This window comes from Lates calcarifer, linkage group LG12, assembly GCF_001640805.2.
Source record: "Lates calcarifer isolate ASB-BC8 linkage group LG12, TLL_Latcal_v3, whole genome shotgun sequence".
Taxonomy (NCBI): domain Eukaryota; kingdom Metazoa; phylum Chordata; class Actinopteri; family Centropomidae; genus Lates; species Lates calcarifer.
Genome location: NC_066844.1, coordinates 11577337 through 11600026, shown reverse-complemented (window position 1 = coordinate 11600026; position 22690 = coordinate 11577337). Strand labels below are relative to the sequence as shown.

The following is a 22690-nucleotide window of genomic DNA, read 5'->3' as shown; positions in this document are numbered from 1 at the left end:
TTCATTCTTTGCATTTTCCTCATCTGATAATTCCAGATCTGAATCTCCCTCAATTATACGGTACAAAATTCTCTCTGCCTTGGTTCTGCCTCCTACATTAGTGTAAAAATGAAAGAGGTTGAATGAAACATAGTTACAAGCAACAATTTATTTATTACATTAATTATTTTTTACAATCAAAATACAAAATACATTCAACTTGTTTAGTACCCCACAAAGAAATGTGTTGTGGGGCAGAACTTTGAATGTAAACAAAGAACTAGCAAGCTAGTTAGCAATTAGCTAATACCATCAAATCGTCCTAATGTCCATTATAGTTGACATTCAAAAAAGGGCTATTATTTTTCCTAACAAAAAGTTAAACTGAACTCTGACTCCAATTTATAATTCCTATAATGTTCATAAACAAGAAAACATATGATCACCATGGGTAAAAAATCAATATCATAACAATATTTGACTTACCTTTTGTCTTGTGTGTGTTTTGCTGGAGTCTCCATTTTGTCTCAGCGTGAAACTAAAGTTCCCCTCATCCCACCCAAACACATGAGATATCATTGGAAAGGCCAGGATGTCCTCTATTGAGCACTTAGTAGGGTAGCTCAAATTAATCAAAAGATACACACCAAAAACTAATGTCCACTACAGAGGACATAAATGAATAGGCTGGGTCTCAGGAGGATATATTAACACATACCACAGACAAATGCATTTTTGTAACAAACTGTCCCATTGCAATATTAATGTAACAGTAACCCTGCTATAATGAAGACAGCAATAAGAACAAAAAAATAACTACTAGAATTAAAAATGGTTTCAGAGCCTTTTTTTGGTTCAATTCAGATTAACTAGAACTTAATCAATAACACTAAATAACAGAATTACCATAACACGCTCAATAATAAGTTAAGAATATGTAATATAAAATCACTCTAACAATAAATGTTAACCTTTTGATTGGTGCCCTGTTTATGCAGATTTGAAGAGTCAATGCAAGTCTCCAAATGTAAAGGCTCTATGGTTATATAGAATAACTATGGCATGTTTAGTAGCATCAAAGAATCAAAGAATGATTTTTAAGAGACTTTCCTGGACAGTTGGGCCGCGTTCATGCAGATTCCAACTAGGGTTGTCTCTATATAAGTGCTTCCTCAGTATGTTCTTAGGCCCCACTTATGTACACAAGTTTATCTGAGACAACACATGTACTTGCTTGACAGTGGACCATGAAAGGTAGCCCCGTTCATGCAGGCTCTAAGTAACATTTACAGTGTTATCTGTCTGGAAGCGTCTGGAAGGTGAGAGAGGGTGTCATCCTCAGGCACAAGCACTTCCACACCAACCCTGCGTGAGATGTTCACAGTCACAGGTGTCAAGGATAATTGTGTTGTCAAGAAGGAGACATTTTCCTGTGCCCCTCTGCACCTGGTGCCTTATAAGGAGGTGCTTGTATGCCCCTCTGAACTGGCTTACATTGGGGTGGTTGTTATAACCTCCACGCGACTGCAGAGAAGAACAGCTCCTGACTGAGCTTGTAGGTCAGTAGGTATCGGCATGGAGCGGCTGGTTGCCCTACCAGGTCTTCATAGATGCCAATCACACTTCTGCAACATGCAATAAAAGCATGTGTCTTTTTCTGTGTGAAATGCACATGTACAAGTCTGTTGTCTCTTTCTTTAACTTTGAGCCCACTGAGAAGTGACTCTGTTCTAAAATACTTTTAGCACAGTGTTTAGTTGCTAGCTTGATGGGTGCTTTGTGTCCTTTTCCAAGTGGGTTGCGGCCTGATTACGAAGTCAAAGGCCGCATCAATTGTGCGCAGGGAGTGAACTGTGGCTGCACATCCACTGAACTGAGGATACTTAAGCTCTTGCTCACAATACTCAAGGGCATCAGCCACACTGGTGCTAAAGAGCTGGGCTGCAAGATGGACTTTTATTTTCTGATTTTGCCACTGAATGTGTGTAATTTTTAATTTGTTGCCAAGACTCAAGCCCTCCCTCTGCTGAAGCTTGTGGAGCTCATCAATGTACTGTCACCTTATTTCCTGGCCATCTTCTCTCACCAGAACCTCAACAGATGAGAACACATTCCTAAGAAGTTTAAGCATGTGACATGGATCCAAGAGGACTTTTTGTGTGTTCGCCTCAGGATGGAGAAAAAAAGATGTCAGTGATGTCCAGTTTGGCACCAAGCTCCTTGATCACTGGGAAGTTTTGGGACGGTCCATCACATGTCAAGGAGACAACCTGAACTTCATGAAGCCTAATAGGGCAGCATGAGGCTCGCTCTCTGCTCCTGTCATGCTGTTGATAAGAAAGTAAGCAATGGCGATCTTCCAAGATTAATTGATTGCAACAACCATGAGGACCAATGCTTGTGTTGCCATAACATTTTCTATCTCGCCAGCGCCAATGTCCACACAGGCATGAATTTGGTCTCCACCAGTTTTCTTATGAATGTACATTTCATCCATCATTAATGAGCAAACTGTGTCTTTTCCTGCTTTCTTCTGCTCAGCAACATGACTTTTTAAAGAAGTGAATGAAGCAACAGTAAATCCAGGATCTGCAGAGATGCTACTTTACCATTTTCATATTGTCTGAGGATGAGGCAAAGCCAAGTGAAGCTTCTCTCGAACATAGTCATAGGTCTTGGGACAGTAGAAGTGCTGTGTAGTGGCAAATTGCTTCAAGTTTTTAGAAAACACTGACTTACTCTTCTCTTGTATTTCCTGAAAGATCTCTCTTGGAACATCATCAAGGCCATCAAGAAGAGTGCCACATTCAACTTTCACCTTCAGTTTCCTTGTCTGCTGCCTTTTGAACTTCAGCTTTTTGCGAACTGCACTTAGCTTTTCCTCTACTGAAGACGCTTTCCTTTTAAGTGTTCTTGGAGACTCAGAGATCGTGTAGTAGTGATCACTCAGAGAGTGGCTAAGCTGCAGTCTTTCTGAAGAGGTTGCACAGGCTCTGTGCAAACAGTTGAATATAGCGTCAGAGAGAGTTGATGTTGCATCTTCTACAGTTGGTATATGAAAGGCTCCATGTAGGACAGAGAAAATTGTAGGTAAGATAGACTTTATTTATCCCACTTGTGGGAAATTCACATGTTACAGGAGCAAGAAACAAGGGTGACCAAGATAGAAAGAATAAAAATAAAAATAAAAAATATAAGAAAAGCACAGAAGTACAAATTAACATAGTAAAGTAACAAAGTTAAAGTTAAAGTGCAGCAGTCAGCATTGGAAAAAAAAGTATCTGTAATAAATAGAAGATGTGCAGTTGTGAAATGTGCAGTTATAGGCAAAAATGGTGATAATCAATGAGGTAGATGAAGATGTGCAAAAATAAAGTGACCAGAAAGTGGAGTCCAGAGTGCAGGTTTATTGTTTATTGTTGGGTCAGTCTGGTGTTGTACAGTCTGATGGCTGTTGGAATGAATGACCTGCGGTAGCGCGCCTTCTTGCACCGTGGATGCAGCAGTCTGTTGCTGTAGGAGCTGCTCAGGTCTCCCAGAGTCTCATGCAGGGGGTGGGAGGGGTTGTCCATGATAGACGTCAGCTTGGCCAATATCCTCCTCTCACCCACCTCCTCAATGGAATCCAGAGAGCAGTCCAGGACAGAGCCGGCCCGTCTGACCAACTTATTCAGTCTCTTCCTGTCTCTCTCTGAGGATCCACTGCTCCAACAGACCACTGCAAGATGGTGGTCTGTGGTCTACAAGGTAATGGCTACTGTTTCTTTAGGGCAGTCAGTCAGGCTGTTGTTGTGACTTGAAACCAAGGTCCCATTTTACAGGGGCCAAGCTTTAAGTCTTTAGCCTTGTTCATTGCCAAAAATTACTTATAGGTCTTCAGAAATCATCAGGAAGAGTCAGAGTTCAAGGCAGCAGAGTGTTTATTGCTGGCAAAAAAAAAGACCCAAGAACAGTTCTCAGTGCAGTTACGTTACACAAGAAGGGTTCTGAAGAACAATATTTTGTGTCCCTCTTATATACCTCTCAGGGCTATGGTTTTCCACGCCTGGGCATGCCCTTCTTTTTCTGAACACAGTTTCTCTATATTTCACACCATTATTTCTTAACTCTCCCTTGTAATATTTTTAAATTAAGATTAAATTAAATTATGTTTTCCTTCACACATACATATGCTTATTCCACACATGATATACAATGCATGTAGTGCACACTAACAACTATTTCATATGGTGACCTTTAACATACATCATTATTGTTTTGTCCTTCAAACAGCGTATTCTTAATTCTGTTCATCTGCAGCATTGCTCAGTTGTAGTGGCACTCAGAAGAATCATAGGAAAATTAGACTTGCTGTTGTCAAGCAGTTAGAAAGCTGTCCTGTGGCATATGAGAGTATTTTGAGAAGTGAGGATTCCTCAGTGTCAGAATACCTCAGCATTTCAAGGATGCACTATGTTGGCAGTTGGGCTACAGAAATGGAGATTCAAGCAGCAGCAGATTGTTTAGGTGTAAATATAGTTACGTATTTTAATGATCGCTTTCTTGAATATAGTTGTAAGAACAGTCAGTTGTCAAATCAGGGAGTGTATTTTGTAAACTGCAGTGGTAACCATTATGAGACTGTTGTTTGTGTTCAACAGCATCAAACACAGACATGTTATGGTTACTGCAAAGTCAAGGTGTTTACTTCTAAAGGATACAATGTTATACAGCAGAGTAAAAGTAGTGTTGTAGGTGTAGATACTTGTGTAGTGGACAAGGATTGTAGTAATATTGAATGATGTGTGTAAGAGCAAGGCAAGGAGAAGTGAAAATAGATGTAGTTCAAATAGTAATTATAGTTATTCAAAGTTTTTGAAAAAGAAAAGGTTCCTCCAAAGAATAAGTACATACAATTGAAAGGTAGGGAAATTAGCAAAAGGCGATATAAAGAAAATGTTTTTCATGAGGAAAAGAAAAAGGAAATTAGTAAAATGAAATATAAAGAAAATGTGCTGCATAGGGAAAATGTGAAGGAAATGAGCAAAAGGAAATATCAGATTGATGAGTTGCACAGGCAGAATGTAAAAGTCATGAGTACAAGGAAGTATCATGGAAATTCTGAGTATAAGAAGCATGTTTTAGCAGATAATAAATTGAAAAAGCAGAATAAAGCAGAAAAAATAGCAGTTTGATTTGTCAGTGGCTGGATACAGCTAGAGGTCAGCTGTGGATTTGTTATTTGTGTCATCGTAAGATTAGTAAAGGTGAGATGCCACCAGAGTTTGCAGGGAATAATTTGACAGTTCCTCCTATTCCGGCAGAATTGGCATGTTTGAATGGTTTAGAGCAGCATTTGATCACATTACATTACATATGTCTTTCATGAAAATGTTGGCGTTACCTAAAGGTGGGCAAAATGGCATGCATGGACTGGTGACGTGTGTTCCAGCCAATATTGTACAGACAAACAATTTGTTGCCCCATTCCAGTATGGAAGGGTAAATTGACATATAAAAGACATTACAAATTTTGACAAAAATTAAAGAGGCGTTTTCAGAAGAAAACTGTAGTTTTGCTAGTGTGGAACATTTGTTCGAAAGTGTAGGAATATATCAAGCAGTGTTTGAGGCTGTGTATAAACATTGTGGTGGTGGTAGGAATACATATGAAGTTTTGAAAAGGCAGGTAAATGAGGTGTGGATAAATCAGTATAGTAAACCATTGTTGAAATGCTGGAATGCTAATTTAGACATCCAGTATGTTGTAGATGCATATGCCTGTGTAGTTTATACAATATCATATTTCTGAAGCAGAAAGGGAAATAGGAATTGGGAAATGCCCAGAGAGAAGCTTCGAAAGAAGGAAATGTTAATGCAAAAGAGGCATTGAAAAATCTAGGTGGTGTTTCTTTACACAACAGAGATGTTAGTGCTCAAGAGGCAGTGTACAGGCTTAGTAATATGCATTTAAAGGAGTGTTCTAGGAAGGTAGTGTTTGTACCGACAAGTGATAATGTAGTAAAGATGAGTTTGCCATTCAGTGTTTTGTGGCAGAAGGCATCATCACGTGATCTTACCACAGAAGACATGTGGATGACTAGTTTAGTTGATCGATATAAGAACAGGCCTAATGATGATGTGTTTAGTGACACGTATCTAGTTAAATTTGCATCAGAATATTGTGTTCTCAGTAAAAGTGAGAAATCCCTGAACCTGATATAGTTAGAGAATGGTTGTGGATTTGTAGCTAAAAGAACACAAACACAACCAGCAGTTGTTTATTATGCGCGGTTTTCAGAAACAAAAGATTATAATGTATAGTATAATGCAGTTGTTTCTGCTATATATGTTTGATAGACAGCTTAAACCCTCAAACTGCAAAACATTTGAGGAGTTTCATAAGAGTGGTTTTGTGAGGTTTAGGGATGGGTCAAGGCATTGGGGTTATAGAGCCATATTGCCACACCCTTGAGCAAGACCCATGTAGATGTCCTCAAGGTGGGACTCTGATCAAGCATGTCAAGTCTGGGCCAGATTGGACATTGTATATCTGAGTTACCACTCCACTGAGAAGCATCGAATCTGCCATGCTGCTACAGACACGCCCTTCAAGGAAACCTCACAATTTTCACATTGAGGCATCATGAAGGTGTTAAGGCTTTCCTGACCAAATTTGAAGTGGATGGGGTCAACCTGCTAGTAACAGTAGGTCAAAGTAAAAAAAGTCATTTCCTGTTGCCAGTGGGTGGCGCTATAACTTAATATGAAAACTGACATGGTGTGTTCAGGCTGGAACCATTATCAAACCTCTGAAAAGTGGGGCAGATTGGACAAAGTATGGCTAAGTTACAACAGCTTAAACGCAAGTTCCTGTTTCATGGTGAGACATTGAAATTTGAGGTGCCGCCACAGCCATGCTCTGCGACCTCAAAACAATCTTTTGATAACATATCCTGTTGCTAGTAGGTGGCGCTATAACTTAATATGAATATTAGCATGTAGTGTGTTCAGGCCGGGACCATTATCAAACCTCTGCACGAGACCCCTATCAAATGAAAATTTTCGCCAAGCCTGGCACATGTGCGAAGATTCATGAGTTTCTGAGCACAGTTAGCACTATGGAGCCATTTTACAGCGCCAATGAACGACACCCCTATCATGTCTCAATTTTCCCCAGGTCTGATGCATGTGCAAAGTTTCATGAGTTTTTGAGCATGTCTACACCCTCAAAAAGGTATGTAACAACAATAATAATAATGATAATGATTCCAGCGATTATAATGGGTCCCTGCAGGTCGTACAACGCAGTTCTGCAGCTGCATGACTGCTGGACACAGAACAAATGTGTCAGAAGTCCCTGCGCCCATCAGTTGCACATTTCCATCATAGACAGTGGCTGAATATTGGTATGCAGATGTATTCAGGACATGACATTAATGAAATGTGTGAAGTTTGGGGCAGATTGGACAGTGCATATGGGAGTTACAATAACTTCCTGTTTCCCATAAAGGCTCACAGTCTTCACAATTAAGCACCATTATGATCTTAATGCTTGTGTGACCACATTTGAGGTGACTTAACCCACTTGGATGAAACACAATTTCCTGTTGCCAAGGTGGTGCTGTGACTATACCTCAATATGATTATATCTGTATACTGGAAAGTAGATGTGTTCAGGACAGGCCTCTTATCCAACTTGTGAAATTTGGGGCAGATTAGACAAAGTATGTTTGAGTTACATCAACTTCCTGCTTCTGGTGACTGATCGAAACTTGAGGTGCCGCCATGGCCATGCATGATGAGGTCAAAACAATCTTTTAGTAACTTTTAATCACAAAGGTCTTAAAAGTATCCTGGCCAAGTTTGAGATTGATATGACAAAATGTCTTGGAGGAGTTTGTTCAAATACGTGTGTAAATGTTTTAAAATGAGCAAAATTTGCATATTGTAAAAAAATGTCTGACTTCTTGTAGGTTTTTAGGCTATGACATCAAAATACTTTTTTGCGCATCTCTGCATATTACATATGTGTACCTAATTTCGTCCACCTAGGACAAAATAAGCCCAATGGCAAAGGGTTTTAGAAAAGTTCGGGGGCGCTATAGAGCCATTTTGCCACACCCTTGAGCAAGACTCATGTAGATGTCCTCAGGGTGGGAATCTGATCAGTGGGTGGCACTATGTTTCTAATTGAATACTGGCATACAGATGTCATCAGGCCAGGGCACTTATCAAATGTGTGAAGTTTGGGACAATGTATGCATGAGTTACATCAGCTTCTTTTTTCATGGCAAAACATTGAAATTCGACACGGTGCCACAGGCATGACCTTGACCAGATCGCAACAATTTTCACAGTTAGTCATAATGAAGGCCTTAAGGCTTTCCTGGCTAAATTTGAAGTGAATCGGGTCAACCTGCTAGCAACAGCACATCAAAGTACAAAATCTATCATTTCCTGATGCCAGTAGGTGGTGCTACAACTTCCTGTTTCATGGCAAGACATTAAAACTTGAGAGGCCACCATAGCCACACCCCTCGATATTCTATAAAGTTTTTAATAACTTTTGATCACAAACGTAGGAGTAATTAAGAGTATCCTGACCGAGTTTGAGGTCAATATGATAAAATTTCTAGGAGGAGTTTGATCAAATACAACGTCCCCAAATGGCCAAAAATTAGCAAAATTTTCACATTAAAATCAAAATGGCCGACTTCCTGTACGTTTGAGACTTTTTCGTACATCTTGGCATGGTACACGTGTGCCAAATTTTGTCCACCTGGGCCAAACTAAACCCAATGGATAAGGGGTTTTGAAAAATTTCCAGGGGGTGCTATAGAGCCATTTTGCTGTGCCCATGCGTGAGACCCATTAAATATGTAAATTTACACCAGGCGTAACGTGTGCAGTTTCGTGAATTTTTGAGCATGCTTAGGCCCTCGAAAAAGTGATTTATTCAGAATATAATAATAATAATAATCTTTACAATTACAATGGGGTCTTTGCACACTTCATGCTTGGGCCCTAATAATAATATTAACAATTACAATAGGGCCTTTGCACGCCTTGGTGCTTGGACCCTTCCCCTCTAGAGTGGAAATTAAAGTGTGTATGTTTTGTCTTTTGCAGTTAACACACCAATATGCAGATTAAAGGTGAATTCATTAACTAATTGAAGTAATTGATTTTGTGTGCTCATTTTGATTTTTTCCAATTAGTCTTATTTTGGTGGGGGTTTTTTGTTCCATCATTAAAGCAATTAAATGAACTCTTTCATTGTGAATGGCATAAACTAAACCATTACTGACAATGACTGAACTGTTCACTGCTGTTGTTGGCAAAGGTATGATGAAATAATAACACTTTGGTGCTATAAATAACCACAGCTGTTTCTAATAGTCATGCATGAGATTGGCTGTTGTGGTGATATTGAGGAACTTTTGACATGACATTCAGTGAAAATGTGGCTTTCATCATGGACAGACAGCTGATTTGGTTGGTTGATTAGTCCATTAGTCCATATCTTTTATCTTTACTTTGCTGGAAGCATTTTCCAAGACAAGATTTTATATAAATGTGTCTACAGCATCTGTGACAAATTGTAAATAGGCTTGAAACCTTATAAATTCTCCCAAATCTTTCTTGAGGAGTTTAAGGTTCATAAATCCATGCTGTTTCTCGGGAGCAGAGGATAAAATAACAGCTTTAAAATCTTGGTGAATACCAAATTTGAACTAGTCACTTGAGGTCAGAAAAATTTATGAGGTCATAAAAACTTCTGAACTCCATCATTAGAGACATAAAACACTGCACTTTTTCTGGCAGCAACTTTGTTGTTTTAGCGAGAGATGGAAACTGAAACTCTGCTGAGGTTTTGTAAGAAGGCCATCACTACATCTGATACCACAAAGAAAGATAGCATCTCAGAGCATTCAAATAGAAACACAAGCTGTGAGCTAGTAAGAATTACAGATACTCCCCACTTATGTTCTCTAATTCAGCATTTGGCCCAGGTTTTGCTTTATCTGTGTCTGCAGTGTAGTGTGACATGAACCACTTCAGCCATTTCAGTTTGTCGTTCTTGGGTGACATATGGGATCTAGCATTACCGCTGCTACTGTCACTGTTACTGTAGCAGCCTTTGATACATTGGCCTTTTGTGAGGTGACTCTTGCATTCTCACATAAAGCTGAAGATTTAACATAATCTAAAGCATTAGAAAATGCTCCTTGGATCAGCAGCAGAAACCTATATGTGCATTTCATGGTGGCTGCACAGCATTACTGCAAAACAGAGCTATTTCATCACAAGGAAAAAGAATACATTGAGAGTCTAAATATAACCTCTGAAAAAGAGGAAAAAATTCCCTTTTCTGTAATTCACTCTGCATCTTCTCTCTTCCATGCTTTGAAGATTTCTAGAAGAAAAGGATCACAGAATCTTTTCCATGAATTATGCACATTATCATTCCACACTTTCTCATCAGAAATGTGGTGCAATGCATCAAAGTGTTTGGCAGGTGATGGCAGAGAGGATTTAGCCTGCTGTATTATGTCAGTAGACAATGTGAGCAAGCCTCCTCTTCCCTTTAGCTGTTAGAGTTCTGGATTTACCAGACAAGACTAGATTAATTCTGTGCCTTATCATGACATTTTATTGCTTGAAATCCTTTACTGCTCAGGCACTGAACTAGGAAATGGATTCAGAGTTGTCAAACACTGCATATGTCCTGAACATGGCAAACCACTAGAGGGCAATCACAGTGTGAAAGAACCATCCAGCAACTAAAGCATGCGATTGTCAGGGATGATGATGGGCTTCATATGTGGTCTCCTCTCTGTGGTCTGGTTGTTTTGTTTTTCTATATGAAAATACAGTGTGCAAAGAAAAAAACAAAAACAAAGACCTTTTAGTTAGGCTACTCTTTTTATGCTACTGTCAATAATGTCACTGGCCATTAAGACAAAACAATCCAAAGTATGTGATGTAGTGGCAGTGTCTATTCACTTTGAGTCAGAGGATTCCTAGGTTATATCTGCTAGTACATACACTTTTGCAGAGAAGAAAAGAAAGAGAAAAAGAAAAAGATAGTCTCAAGAATTATCTCAACAGACTATAGATAGCTTGTGATGCCCCATGATGTAACCTATGAAATATGTAGATTACAATGTAAGGGATATGTCAGAATAACCCTGGGCCATCTGCACATTTTAAAGAAAATCACATTTTCTCTGCTCTGATGAAGCTGCTAGATCGTCCAATGTTACAATGAGCGTAAGTAGCTTCCAGTAAAACAGAGCAGGTCTATCATTATATGACTGCTCTTTAATATTCTTAAATGGTAATGCTGTCATAGAGGATTGACTGAATGGTCCACACTGGTGCAGAGCAATGTTCCCCCTAATTTTTCATGTGTCTGAGCATACACACAAACTCCCTGAGAATTCCTTGGGCCACTGTGAGCAACATCAGACGTGCACATTGTTGCACACTGTAATTTTATGCGTTACATAGTTTTGCTGTGCGCGGAGAAAGCGGGAGCTGTGCGCGATTGCGCAGGCGCGCAGCTTAGAGGGAACATTGGTGCAGAGTATGCAACAGCACTCAAATTAGCAATTTACCAACCAAAGGTCAGGTGTGAAGGTTATTAACACAGAGCAATGGTTAGGAAAAAATGCACAGACAGCTGTTAAATATGCATATAATCAGTTGTAGGCTGTAGAACCAGTCTTCCTCTGGGAGGAGAAAGGGCTTTATATGTGATAAAGGCCATTGTTTTGGTTTCTGTGGCACAGCAGTTACACTATGAACATGTTGCACACATTTTAGCCCAGTGAGCCACTGATACATACAACCTTTCCCCATGCATTCCCTCCATGCCTGGAAAGGGGCAATGGTTCAGTCATTTTCACATCTTAATTATTTTATAGATTCCAGATTTTTAAACAAGTTCTCTTGCTGTAATACTTGTGCTCCCTCTGGAAGAGTTTTTTTTAAAGGAATATTCTGATGCTGCTGCCAGTTTAATGTGCAGGTTGAAGGCTTAATAAAGTCTAATGTGGCATTAAACAGTAGTGCAGCTGTGCACACTTAAAATCCTAGTTTAAGCTTTTAACCTTGATTATATCAGCCAGTATTAAAGTCCTACACATTGCACTAATCAATATTTTTATATCAAAACTGGGCCAGATTACTATGAGTGATATGGAAGGGGTTGCTAATAATTAAAATCACACAATTATTCCAAAACTCAAATCCATAAAGCTATGGGGAACTTTCCACACCTTGTTTCCAGTTGGCAGATGCTTTCAGAGAAAAAGCTCTGATGCACTTACTGCACCTGTCCAGCACCAAATAGCAGACAGAAAAACTTAGTGACTAGCTGATGTACACAGTGATGCATTTAGCTGCTAAAAATCAGATATTTCCTTCAGGATTTGGTGGACACCGAACCAGAGATAAAGGTATAGTGAATACTGGACTTACGTTTATCAGATGGACAGAAACATGACTACAAATGAATGCTAATTGGTTCCATCTCTGCTGAATGTGTAAATAGGTAACTGTTTTATATGCAGACATATTCAATTATGAAGCTTTTGAGGGGTAGCAAATTTCAATGTTTCATCATGACACAGGGAGTTGCTGCAACTCACTGATACATTTTCCAATGTGCCCCAAACTTCACGTTGAGTAAGTCTCAGCCTGAAGTCAGTTTTCGCCTAAAATCATAGTGCCACCTGCTGGCAACAGGAAGTAAGTCTTGCGTGACAATCATTGTTTAATTTACGTGAAAGATTCATAGCCTGGTCCTCAGTTGATACAGTGCAAAATACTGCGTGCGTGGTGAGTTTTCTAAGGCTACATGGCGGATACAGGAGGTGATACAACATGTGCAATACATCAAACATACATACATACATATCCGCCGCCCCGCCCTGCACGCAGGAAATTAAGCCCTATTCGTTAGCGCAATGTACACGGCTGCGCCGGTCGGCGTCCCGTCAGCACCGACTTGTGCGAAGTTCCGAGGCCGCGATCAATGTAGTTTGCGGCTTTATTATTATTATTATTATTAATATTATGATGATGATTATTAATATTGTTATTATTATTATTGTTTTACTTGATTAAATAGACTATTTCCAGGCTGACAGTAAAATCGACTTGCTGTTTGCATGCTGGTGGAGGGATGTAAAAGTGGTAGGTTTTGCCTGAATAAACCCAGAGATGAAAACATGCACGAATGAAAAATGCTGTCCAAGTGTGTGTGCACCTGTCTATACCTGTGGAGCAGACACATACAATACACAAACTCGCTGTATATTCTTTTTCCTGAGCACCTAAATTTAGAGCAAGGTGGCTGAACGCATAGTGGAAGAGCTGAAGCTCTGAAAGAGTTAAACGGTTTTCCCATGTACGGAGCAGCTGGCAGGGGGTTAGTTAGGTTGCTGCTGCCCAGAGCTTGTGGACGCGGCGACGGCGGCATACAGCAGCGAAACAAACCCGTGGAACTTAACAGCATAGCTGCTACTACTATACGGCACATCAGAATGTCGGAGCGAATGAGCATCTCTGGATTTGACAGCGCTCAGTGCTACTACCACTGAGGGTGTGTGTGAGAGGGCTGCTTTCCTGCGTGTGTGGATATTGTCTTCATGGACGGACAACGGGGCTTTTACGAGATGGAGAACCCGACAGAGAACCCCAGTAAGGCGACGGAGTATCTAAAGGAGCTTAACAAGATCATCGAAACCCAGCAGGGGCTGCTGGAAAAGCAGAGAGTCCGAATTGAAGAGCTGGAACTCCAGGTGACGGATCTTTGTAAGGAAAACGCCTGTCTGCAAGATCAGCACCAGCGGCACCTGGCCACCTGCAGACTCCAGCAGGGGAACTACTCCGCCCTGGGAGCCATCGAGGAGAATGTCATGCAGGAAAAGTAAGTTTGATGTCAATCTGTGCTGCATGGTGTGGCTGAACAGGGCGCTGCCAAAGTTTATATTCCTCCTTTGTGCCACCAGAGTGTGGCGACTGGCGAGATCTCTGTGGTGAGCGGCTGTGTTTATCATCCCCGTCAGGTGAAACCACGCAACCAAACCAAATGGCCACTTCTCTGCCACTTTGTCATGGATCCGCTCTTCAATGATCCGTGTTATTTGTACATTGTCAGGGATTATTTCAGGCTCACACACAGGCTACGCACGCTTTACACGCGCATTGCGTAACATGGATTCCGATCTGCACACTGTGCAGTCTAACACCATAAACATTATATTCAGGATCGCACAAACTGTATCAGACAACCGGTGTAAAAGTCTGGATCAATGGGTGTGACTTTGTTTTTACCCTGCAAGGGGTGGAAGTTGTCTGTTGCGGCGTTGTCAGAAAACAATTTTATGCATACGAGGTATGGCTATTAAATAACGAGACTGTGCTTATGAGGATAAAACTAAGTGGTTCACAGTCACGCCGAGTGTTATATATTAACGGTTGGGTATTCAGGCACAATTGCTGTAAGTTTCAAATAAGTGACGTCTTTAGTTCACTGCTACCTACTGATTGTAGTGCACGTGGTTTTGCTAAGGCGAAAATTATTAGCTTAAAATTAGAGCAACGCATTAACTTGAAATTTTTGGTGAAATTGGAACAAAACAGCAGCCTTTTCCTACATTGTATGGGGAACACTGCATGTCACGTACACGTGTGTTTGAATGGCATTAAAGGTTTTGTGAAGGCATGAAAATTTGAACATGACGAAAGTGTGTCAAAGTTGTCCCAAAACTTCTGATTCCTAATCAAAAGGAAAAGCACTTTCTGGCCCAAAAACAAATCACAGTGCTTGATCACCCTCGCTATTCACCTGATCTAGCACTGTGTGACTTTTTCCTTTTTCCTAAGATCAAATCTGTGCTCAAAGGAACATGTTTTGAATCTATGTCAGAGGTTAAGAAAAGAACAACAAAGGTTCTGAGACAACTGTCCAAAGAAGAGCTACTGCACTGCTTTTATCAGTAGAAGACCCGAATGCAGCAGTGTGTTGATGCAGAAGGAGAGTATGATGAAAGAGAACCACTGCTTAGTTGAATTCTACCATAGACAATTAGTCTTCTGTGACCTAGAAATTTTCTGAAGATAATGCCAGGGAATAATGATGGGATCTACAGTCAGTGTGTATGGTGTTGACTTTGACTTATTTTCCTCACCACCGTGGAGGGCTTTTCAATTGAAACTGTGTAGTTGGTTTGGAGAGCTGTCCAGTGCAACTATCAGAATGATTCAGAAATATTCCATCAAGGCCCACCAAACATTTAGGGCTTGTTGATAACCCATGGGTATATATAGCCATGCAAATTTGGAATACTTTAGCTTGAAAAGTGTAGTTTGTAATGCATTCAAGGAGCTTTATGAAGGTTTTGAGCCAGATGGTTTGCCCATAACTTTAGGCTACAGACTGCCTTTAACAAGCTCAAACTCTCTAGGTCACCACTTGCCACTGTAAATGCAGTGACTTGCTAATTTTTGATAAACATATTGCCTGTTTCTGAGCATTGTAAATTCATATGATATTAATATATTTTTAAAACTAAGGGGTGGTGTGGGTCATATAGATAAAATATGTATTTTGGTATGTGTAATTTTATATCAGAATATTGATTAGCGCTGATCCAAGACTGTAAACTGAGTCATTTTCATACACTCTCTGGTTCCAGTTTCTTTAATTTAGGGAAGTTGTGGCTCAGGAGTTAGAGTGGTTGAAGATTTGCATCTTTTCTCTGTTTTATACTGAGATCAGTCAATTGAATCTTAATGGTTTTAGACTGTTGGACAAATTAAATTTTCATGGCCATTTTCCAGTATTTTCTGACATTTTACAGATTAAACACAACAACCTCTGATGTAGCCCCAATTCCAGTAGATATCAATACCTCACCTTGGTCCAGGAATATGTACTGACTATCAGGATCATGCATGGTTATCGCCCAAATATCAAACTTTTCAGGGACTGAAATTATCTACTCATAAAATGTCTTAGAGGAGTAGTTTTGAAAATACAGACTCACGGGAAAGAATAAAATCTGCTATCTTAAAAAAATGATGTGAGGCAGCTACAAACTGAGTTATCTTTTCTATTAAAGTCAATACAAACCATGTAAATTCAAATATGGCACTGGACTGCTATTGAGCTGTCAGGCAGTGAGGAAGACATCCTGGGTGATTTTTGATTTGACATTGTTTATATTGACTTTAATGGAAAAACCCTTCTCTGTCAGAATGAATCATGTTGTTTGTTACTTTACTGTTGTTGAGATTTCTTACCATCTAGTGAGTTTGTATTGTCAAATGACAAATTATACAAATTAATGTTTTACTTAAATGTCTGAGTGATGGGAGATATCCAAGACGCATATTTTATGGTCCTGGATCTGAGCTAGATATTGACATACAATATAGTGGGACTAGGGCTGCATTTGAGGCTGTGTAAGATTTAGTGGCATCTAGCGGTGACAACACAAATCGCAGAGGGAATACCCATCCCTTCACCCCTCCCTTTCCAAGCATGCCGGGGAGTCTATGGTGGTTGTCAGGTGACAAAATGGCATCAACTATGGCATTGACTAGTCCAGGGGTGTCAAACTCAATTTCATCTTTCACCTCCTTCACCAGTCCAACCAAGCCATTTCTCTCACCACACATGGCAGGCACGCCATTGATAATAAGCCACACCAACTTCTAGCAGGGTAATTTCCTCTTACTTACGAACTACTCCACCTCACTGAAGATGTCCCTCTCTTTGTCGTCCTGTGCATGGCGGCCATATCCAAGAGCTCCACACTGACCGACAAGTCTGCTTTCACGCCTCTTAAAAACATGGCTAGATACACTGTATCAGTATTGTGAGTGCTTTTGTCATCGGCTCATGAAAAAGCCAGAGAAGCTCAGCTTCACAAAAAAGCTGCCTTTCACTGCTGCATCATTTTTTGCTGTAACTTTCTGCTGAGAAAGCAGGCTGATTTTTATTCTTGGACCTTCTGTTTGCTTTGTGGCTAAGGTTAGCATGCTTAGCTCTGTGCTTGGTGTCTAAGTGATGACGTAAATTGCATTCCTTGGGCACTGTTGCTACCTCGTAGCAAAGAAGACATACTGGCTTGTCTCCATTAAGCACAAAAAAGCATTTGCTTTCCCATCTCTCATTAAACTGCCTGCCCTCTGCATAAAAACTTTTTTCCTTGGGCATTTTTGGGACTATTTACTTTTTTAACCCAACTCCATCACGAACTAAAAAAAACACTGTAGGAAATGGCTGATATTGAGACACTGCCATCCAGTGGCTAGAAGCTTTCATTGCACAGGTAACAAAATCAAGATCCATTCACTGTATTTTACAATAATCACAGTCTTTGAAAGCTCTCACAGACCACATAAAATTAAGTGGTGGACCTGAATTGGCCAGCAGGCCTTGAGTTTGACATGTCTGGACTAGTCTATCAAGTGAAGAAGTTTGTTAATATAACTATATTTAATTAAATGTTATATTTTATGTCAGTTTGTAAAACTGTAGGTAATAGCTGTAGCTGAGCCATTGTTTGGTTTGGTTCATTCATTCTGAGCTACTTCAGAAACATGGCAGTGCAACTTGGCAGACTCCATGGAGAAGGACCCACTCTCTATGTACATATAAATGGCTTATTCTAACACAATGAGTATTAGTGATAATACACCAATAAAAACATGCATATTCCATTTCTGCCAAATGATCACTGTAAATGTTACACACTGGTTCTTTAAGGATTCTTTTCATTACAGACTAATCTGTTGATTTTTGGTTAGTGTGTAAGATACTGATTGAAATTTCCCAGGATTCAAGGGGACTTCATGATGAAATAAGAAAAACAGAGAATTTTTGATGAATTACTAACAATTAATCTATTATCAAAATTGATGGCAGTTATTTTCTGTTAATCTGCTGTCACAGCAATAACTTTGATAGAGAAGATTTCCTGGAAACCCATTTGAGAAACTATAAAAAAAAATTAAATTGTCATATGGGAATGGATTTACAGTGAATTAAATATGTTAAAGGTGTACTCTAGTGATTTACAACACTTTCACACCTACCATGTTTGGTCTGGACCTTCTGACTTTACAGTTTGGTCCGAACCATAGTTGCAGATGTAAAAGGTGCCTTGTATTAAAATTTGTTGCAACCATAAGAATTATCTTGGTCCAATCAAACTGAACCATGGTTTGTTTTGTTTGCAGTTTGTGAACAATTTTTTAGATGATTTGGACTTTTGGAGAAATTTCAGAGAGTTGATGCAGGGTCCTCACCTATCTTACAACAGGAGAAGAAAAATAAAAAGGAGACAAAATATTTAATTGTAATTTGATCTGATGACAAAATCAAATGTCAGGTTGAATAAATGCATATAAAATTTAAAGTTCACAAGTTATTGTCTGAAAAGATGAGTTGGACTGACAACACATGCCTGTCTATGAACCAATCAATGTCAGGTATAGGAAGATCAAGCACACAGAGGTGATGACAACAGGATGTATATTATGCAAAATTCATCTGTGTGCCTGAAAAATTACAGTGTAAAACCAAAACAAACCAGATCACCTGAAAGACCTTGGTCCACTGTGAAAACTTCTTCAGTACTGCACTTCCATATAGCTAGTAGACTGAATAAAAAATGTTCAAAATTGAAGCAGCAGAACCTGAGATGTCCTGCCTTTTAGTCTAGTATGGATCAGACTTCAAAATTTTGGATCCTACTTTTCCCATAAGGAAAGTGGACAGAATCTTAATTAGACCCTTGTATCTTCATGAATGGTGACATCTTACAAACCCCACTGCTACAATTCATAACACTGATTTTCTCTTAAGTTGAGAAAACCCTGATGCCATCGCTACGACATCATGAAGATTTTTTCAAACTTTGGGAAACTCCCTGCAGAGCTACAGATGACATTACAGAAGTTACTGTGTTCACAAGCTGAGTGGTGCTTTTCATGATGAACATGATGTGTAAAATCAGTGGAGTCACCTTTAAAAACAAAAGCACTTCATCACAAAATGATATAAAACCAGGAAATCCAGTGTTGCCATAAAACTGTCTTGCTCATTGATTTTTAACATTGCCTGCAGTGGACAATGTAACCAGAGATATTAGAGGGATAAACAATGATGTTTAACAAATTCATATTGTCCAACTTGTATACCCATGCAATGCTATTTTCATGATAGTTTCCCTTGCTCCCTGCTTCCCCGCCTCTCAGTGTGAAATTGCATCTCTGGTGATGAATGATTAGCTCTACAGTCAGCTCTAACAGATATTTTGATGATCCCAGCACAAGTTCAGATGCCACCAGTTATGCTGCTGCTTCTGCTGAAAATACTGCATTCACAATATGTACTTTTGCTTGCAAAAGCTGCATCTACAGCAAAAGCCTGTGCTGAGTACAGTACTGTAAGGCCTTTGTAACCTATGACATCATTATCATATTTGCTCACTCATCATTTGTACAAGGCTATAAATAGTTATCAGTGCGGGGCAGAGGGTTTGAGCTTGTCTCTCTGGATTTTCCATCCTACTTTGGCCTTTTAACACCTGACTGGAAAAGGCACAAAGATTTGTTTGAATTCTCTACACATATGGTCAAAATATTTTAGTGTAAAGCACTTGCTCTGCACACACACAGCTGAGAGGGAGTCCTGTCTCCTGTATTCAGTCAGCAGCCAAGTCAGCTGTTCTTTTTGTGCTGACCGCTGTCAGCACACAGTCCTGGCCTTGACTGGAGGGGCAGTGGGGGAGCTCTGTTCCTCCCAGCCACTCATGCATACACATGCATGCACACACACATGCACTCACTCACAGTATAATGTTGTGCAACAGAGGTCACCCTGTTATTCCAGGTAATCAGTGAAGTGAGTGAAAGAAGGCTACTCAGAGATTTAAGTAGATTTCAGGGTAGTATTTCTGTTGTTCCCACCACATTCAGCTTTATGAGCTAATCCACTTTGGTACGGCTGCTGTTTTCTGTTTATTTTGTGCTTTATTTGGCTGTTTAAGTTCACAACTCACACAAAGTCATGCAGCTTTTAACAAAGTCAGACTGTATGTGTGCTGGCAGATCTATGGCCAGGAACAATGTAGTACAAAAGATTCCTTAGACAGTTTGATTTGCAGATATTTGCATCTTTACTGCACAAGTTTACTAAAGGAGGTAGGAAGTAGAAAGTTCAAGACTTGAACGGTGCACACATGTAACAAGAGCTGTTTAACTCATCTTCTACAACTTATCAATCACAGCTCAGATCTGGGCAGTAGCTTTGCAGTAAGGGGGGTAGAGTGTATGACACAAATTTTTGGTCAAGCTGGTGCAAATGTGAATCATTTTACATCCAGATGCTGTTCAGCCAGCAAGAAAATCAGAATTCTGTTAACATTTTTCACAATGATCAAAAAAATATTAAGTTTTGATATTTCTGAAAGGCACTTACAGCAATTTTTATAGCAAGCTGTGTTGAACGGTAATCGCCACTTGACATATGCATTGCATTTCATAAATATTGTGTCTAGCTAGTTATATAGGAAGATGAGGTTCCCATTCTTAACTCTGCCTACTAAGCTCTGATTGGTTCACTGTTTTTCCAAACAAACCAGACCCTGTGAAAAAAACCTGTGACGTGGCCCACCTTCCTATCATTGACAAGATACTGGAACTTACTCAGAAAAAGTCTGGTGGGGCAAGAAACATGAGCGATCAGACAATCAGAGTGGCTGTAAATCAATGCTCAGGTAAATCTGACTTTTTTGGAAGAGTAAATGAAGGTAAAATGATTCAACTTACTTACTAGTTGTTCATGCACACAACTTTCCTCATTACATTTTGGGATGATTTCACTTTTGGTCTTACCTTCCAAATAAAGTTGCTATACAATTTAGCTAAACTATTGTGTTATTTACAGTGTGTCTTATTAACTGACTGGAGCATCTATTTAAATAATTGATTCTTTCAATAAAAATACCAGCAACCCCCTGGATCCAGCTTTTCAAATGTGAGGCTTGGTTGCCTTTGCTGCTTTATATTATGCATACCATGTGGGCCTATGTGCCCTGAGCGGCTGGACCCTGGTTCAACTCCCGATCCGATCAGATCTTTGCTGCATGTCATTTCTCCTACTCTCTCTCCCTATTTCCTGCCTCTCTCCCTGTCCTGTAAAAAGGTGAAAAGCCCAAACACGATAATGAAAACAAAAAAAACAAAAAAACAAAACAAGATATCAGAGGTAAGTTTTGGCTGTGGTAAAATGTGATAGAAATGTTTTCATTACTTTTTGACATTTTTGACAAAAGGCTAAATCAGTTAACTGAGAAAAATTGGAATTAATGAAATACTATAAGTTGTAGCCCCTAAATCTGAGAGCTTGTGCTTCCTGCCCCATCACACTTTGTCGTAGTGATGTCAGTAAATGGACTGTACTTATATAGTGCTTTTCTAGTCGGATCGACCACTCAAAGCACTTCACAGTCGGGGATCGAACCACTGAGCCTCAGCCAACACAGTGTGATCACACATTGCTGCAGGTACTTAAATGAGTGCAGTCTTAACCAAGAGAAATAACCAATTAATCCAAAACTGCCCCAATGATTCTGCCCTGTGGAGGAGCCTCTAGTTTTTGTAGAAATGTTTGTTCTTAGTAGTCTTTTTTGTCAACCTTTATTCATCTGTGTGAGGACAGAACGCTGTTTTCCTGTGATACCTTATAGATCATAAAATGACCTTTGGAGCATATACAGTAGCTGTTGTGAAGCATCAAAGCTAAATTTAGTAAAATAACCTTTGCACTTCTTGCTCAGAATGCTCTCCATCACATAGAGACATACAGTAGAATGAAAACCCATGTATGTCCTCAACGCATTCCAAGACCTGCTTCTCTGAGAATATTTATTTCAGATGTGGATTCATGGCTTCATCATCAGTTCATTGTGTAGGTACATGTATGTGTTCAGGAGAACATAACAGTCAAAAAAGTGAATGCTGCCAGAGGACATGAAAATTTGTCAGGAATATAACAGTTTTGACATTGTGAGTAAGCACATACGCCACAGCAGCTGTTGGCAAGCTGTGAAATATATGCTGTTTTTGATGCATTTAAAGCCAAAGCAGAAATCAATTTCACACACACACACTGTAGATTTTAAAGCCTGAGCGTGGTCATGATAGACTGCCATTTGAATATAGAAGATGAGAAGAATAAATAACAGAGAATTAAATATTTATTAAGGAGATAAAAGAGATCTGCTATTTTATATGATTCTGTCAATTTTTATACTCAATCTGTATCTTCTCAATCTGTTCACTACACTGTATATTGTTTCTTGTTTCTGTATTTTTGAGAGTTTATGTAGCTTGCAAGGGAGTTTTATCACACAATCAGGACAGGTGGAGAAAGGCACATTCTAATGAGAAAACTGATGTATTGCCAAATCCAAAGTGAAAACACTAACAACTCCATCAACCCACCCACTTGTATTAACCGAAAGCTGAATAAAACAATTTAATTGTTTAACTGTATTAAGCCTTTTCTTATGAGGTTGCTTTGAGTTTGGCCCCTGATGTAAGATCATGAAGAGATTTAAAACTTAATTAATCTCCAAATTAGCAGGAAATAATTTATTCATTCATAATGACTTAAGTGTTCTATTGCCAATCTGATATGA

General features: G+C 39.5%; 1 protein-coding gene across 2 annotated transcripts in view; it reads left to right on the top strand.

Moving 5' to 3' along the window:
- Positions 1 to 22690, top strand: part of LOC108872420 (IQ motif and SEC7 domain-containing protein 2) — a 188475-nt gene that overhangs the window by 47291 nt on the left and 118494 nt on the right. Inside the window, exon 1 of one of the 2 annotated variants that reach the window (XM_051074807.1) lies at positions 13270 to 13899. The exons of the other annotated variant lie outside the window; for it this stretch is intronic. Within the exon in view, the coding sequence (XP_050930764.1) occupies positions 13619 to 13899 (281 nt within the window). The 5' untranslated portion in view covers positions 13270 to 13618. Of the gene's footprint in view, positions 1 to 13269; positions 13900 to 22690 lie in introns of those variants that run through there. 2 annotated transcript variants of the gene reach the window in all.